We start from the raw sequence: 2,406 nt of genomic DNA, 5'->3' as shown, positions 1-2,406 counted from the left end.
CGTGATATGGTTAGTTACAATTTGGAGTATTTGGCTTTCTAGAAACGACTTCATTTTTAATAACATTAATCCTTCTTTTGATGATTGTATGTCAGCTATTATCTTTAGATCTTGGATCTGGTTATCTTCATGTTATCCTTTGTTATCTAGTTGTAACTTTTATACTTGAAATATTCTTCCTTTCCATTGTTTTGGAAGGTAGAGGTTTTCCGTATTGTACCTTCGGTTGAGTAGCCCTTATACTCGGTTTTAATAGATATCTTGCCTATTAAAAAAAAAATTCTCAAAGTCTTAATTTACCTAAAATCTTACCAAAAAAAACTACAATAATTCACTTTATTTCACTCACATAAAATTGAATAATTAACCATTCATATTACAACTTGGTCCAAGCACGTAGAAAAATAATATATAAAACTAAGACTTCAACATCATTATTCATGCATTAAACAAATACAAATTAAAAAAAATGAATTGAAATGGTATACAGAAGCTTATGCATAATTCTAAGAACCATCATTAGTTGGAAACAACTTCCATAAACTCAGTATCATTACCAATTGCCTCCAAAGTTTCATAAGGAAGACACACTTGAAGATCCATACTACCTTCTTCTACACCAGCAGACACATAAATATTTCCATTTTCTTCACCTCCAATTGGAACTGCCACGGGTTTTCCCCAACCAAAATCATTACCATAAACATCAAACCTAGGTGAACTACCCGTAATTAATGTTTCGCTATTGAACATGCCAACCGAAATAAAACTCGGTGTCTTTAACCAATTCTCATAGTGATTTTTCAACTTCTCATCAGAGTGCAATGCAATCTTCTTGTTCATCTCCCAAGCACCTTTACCAAGTCCACCATCTTCCAACAATTCACCTGCTTTCATGGTAACCATGCAATCTAACATTGCGTTACCAAAATAATTCTCTTTCAACGGAGGAATCAACCTTGGTCTAACGCCTATAACCACCACATAATTCACTTCTTCTTCTGGATCAAGATTTTTGGAACGTATAATAGATCGCCAAATGTGAGTGAGAAGTGCTTGCAAAGAAGATATGTTCTTTGTACCAGCCTCTAAGTTGGCTTTGAGTTTTAATTTCGCGATATTCCCTTTCGTGAAATGAAATGTTCTCTCTACTGAGTTGGGTTTTTCTTCTTTATAAATATCATTACTAGAGTGATTATTCTGTGACTCTATTGTAAAATGAAATCGAATCGGATGTTGAACAAATTTTGGGAACCAACGTTCGAATGAAGGGATTTTGGATTTTTCAAAACATCCTTTCGAGGCTTTGGCCCATGAATTGATGAAACGCCAAATCGAAGTACCATCACAAACCATGTGATTAATTGCGCAACCAATGAAGATACCATCAACTAGCTCCGTTACTTGGATGACAAGTAATGGCTCTGACGTGCCTTGATAGTTCTTAACTCCGTTAAGTGGAAAAAATGAATGGAGAATCCGAGGAAGATAAGTAGGCCCAAGGATGTCATCGACACTTGTCTTTTCAGCTGCGGCATGGACAAAGAGTGCACCTTCATTGTTGCACGTGATGAAACACGAGATATTGTTATCTCCGTGTTCTGTGATTTTGAGACGACCTGTAAATGGTGGGAAAAATTCAAGGGTGGATGAAAGAGATTGTTTAAGGTGTTGGATTTGGTTTGATGTGTCTAGTTTTAAAGGATGGCGATAAAGAAGACCCTTTTGGTTGACTTCAAATGGAAGGAATTGAAGATCCCATGGTGTTAGATCAATTGTATGATCATTTGAGTGATTTGGTGCATATATTGTAGTGGTGGAGAGGACTTGGATGGAACTCATACTTAAAGTAAACAATATTATGAAACTTAGAATTGTTATGTTCCGTGTGTGAGATTATGCACTAGGCTCTATTTTATATTATGCATTTTGTGGTGCATGGATTTTTTTTTTTTAAATGGCAAATATATTCAAAACTAAATACAACTAGGGGTGGCAATTGGATCCATTAAGCTAAAATCCATCCAATCCATCCACTAAAAAATCCATCCAATCCATCCACCAAATAAAAAAATAAGTTAATGGATGGATTAAATCCATCCATTTATATACATGGATGGATCCAATCCATCCAACACATTTTGATAATCCAATGGATTATTTTAATTTTATACTTTAAATGGTTTAAATTATTATTTTTTTAAATAATAAAATATGAAAATACAAAAAATCAAGTTTCTTCCGAAAATTGAAAAATTGAGTTTTTTTTTTAAAAAACGAAAAAATCGTGTTTTTATGAAAAACGAAAAAAATTCAGTTTTTTCGGGAAAACAAAAAAATCTAGTTTTTTCGGAAAAACGAAAAATAAATCGAGCTTTTCCCGAAAAACAAAAAAAATCGAGTTTT

At 33.4% G+C, this 2,406-nt stretch overlaps 1 protein-coding gene across 1 annotated transcript; it reads right to left on the bottom strand.

Moving 5' to 3' along the window:
• Positions 1-348: 348 nt before the first annotated feature.
• Positions 349-1,874, bottom strand: LOC131618496 (protein ENHANCED PSEUDOMONAS SUSCEPTIBILITY 1-like). The gene has a single exon (XM_058889708.1). It carries the CDS (start codon positions 1,840-1,842, stop codon positions 520-522), a length of 1,323 nt encoding a protein of 440 aa, XP_058745691.1. The 5' UTR covers positions 1,843-1,874; the 3' UTR covers positions 349-519.
• Between the last annotated feature and the right edge of the window lie 532 nt (positions 1,875-2,406).

The sequence above is a fragment of the Vicia villosa genome, linkage group LG7 (genome assembly GCF_029867415.1).
Source record: "Vicia villosa cultivar HV-30 ecotype Madison, WI linkage group LG7, Vvil1.0, whole genome shotgun sequence".
NCBI lineage: Eukaryota > Viridiplantae > Streptophyta > Magnoliopsida > Fabales > Fabaceae > Vicia > Vicia villosa.
This window is presented reverse-complemented; position numbering and strand designations above follow the sequence as displayed.

What these genes read in the sequence shown, in the direction of transcription:
- LOC131618496 (XM_058889708.1), bottom strand. Translation starts at nt 1,842, where the DNA reads ATGAGTTCCATCCAAGTCCTCTCCACCACTACAATATATGCACCAAAT.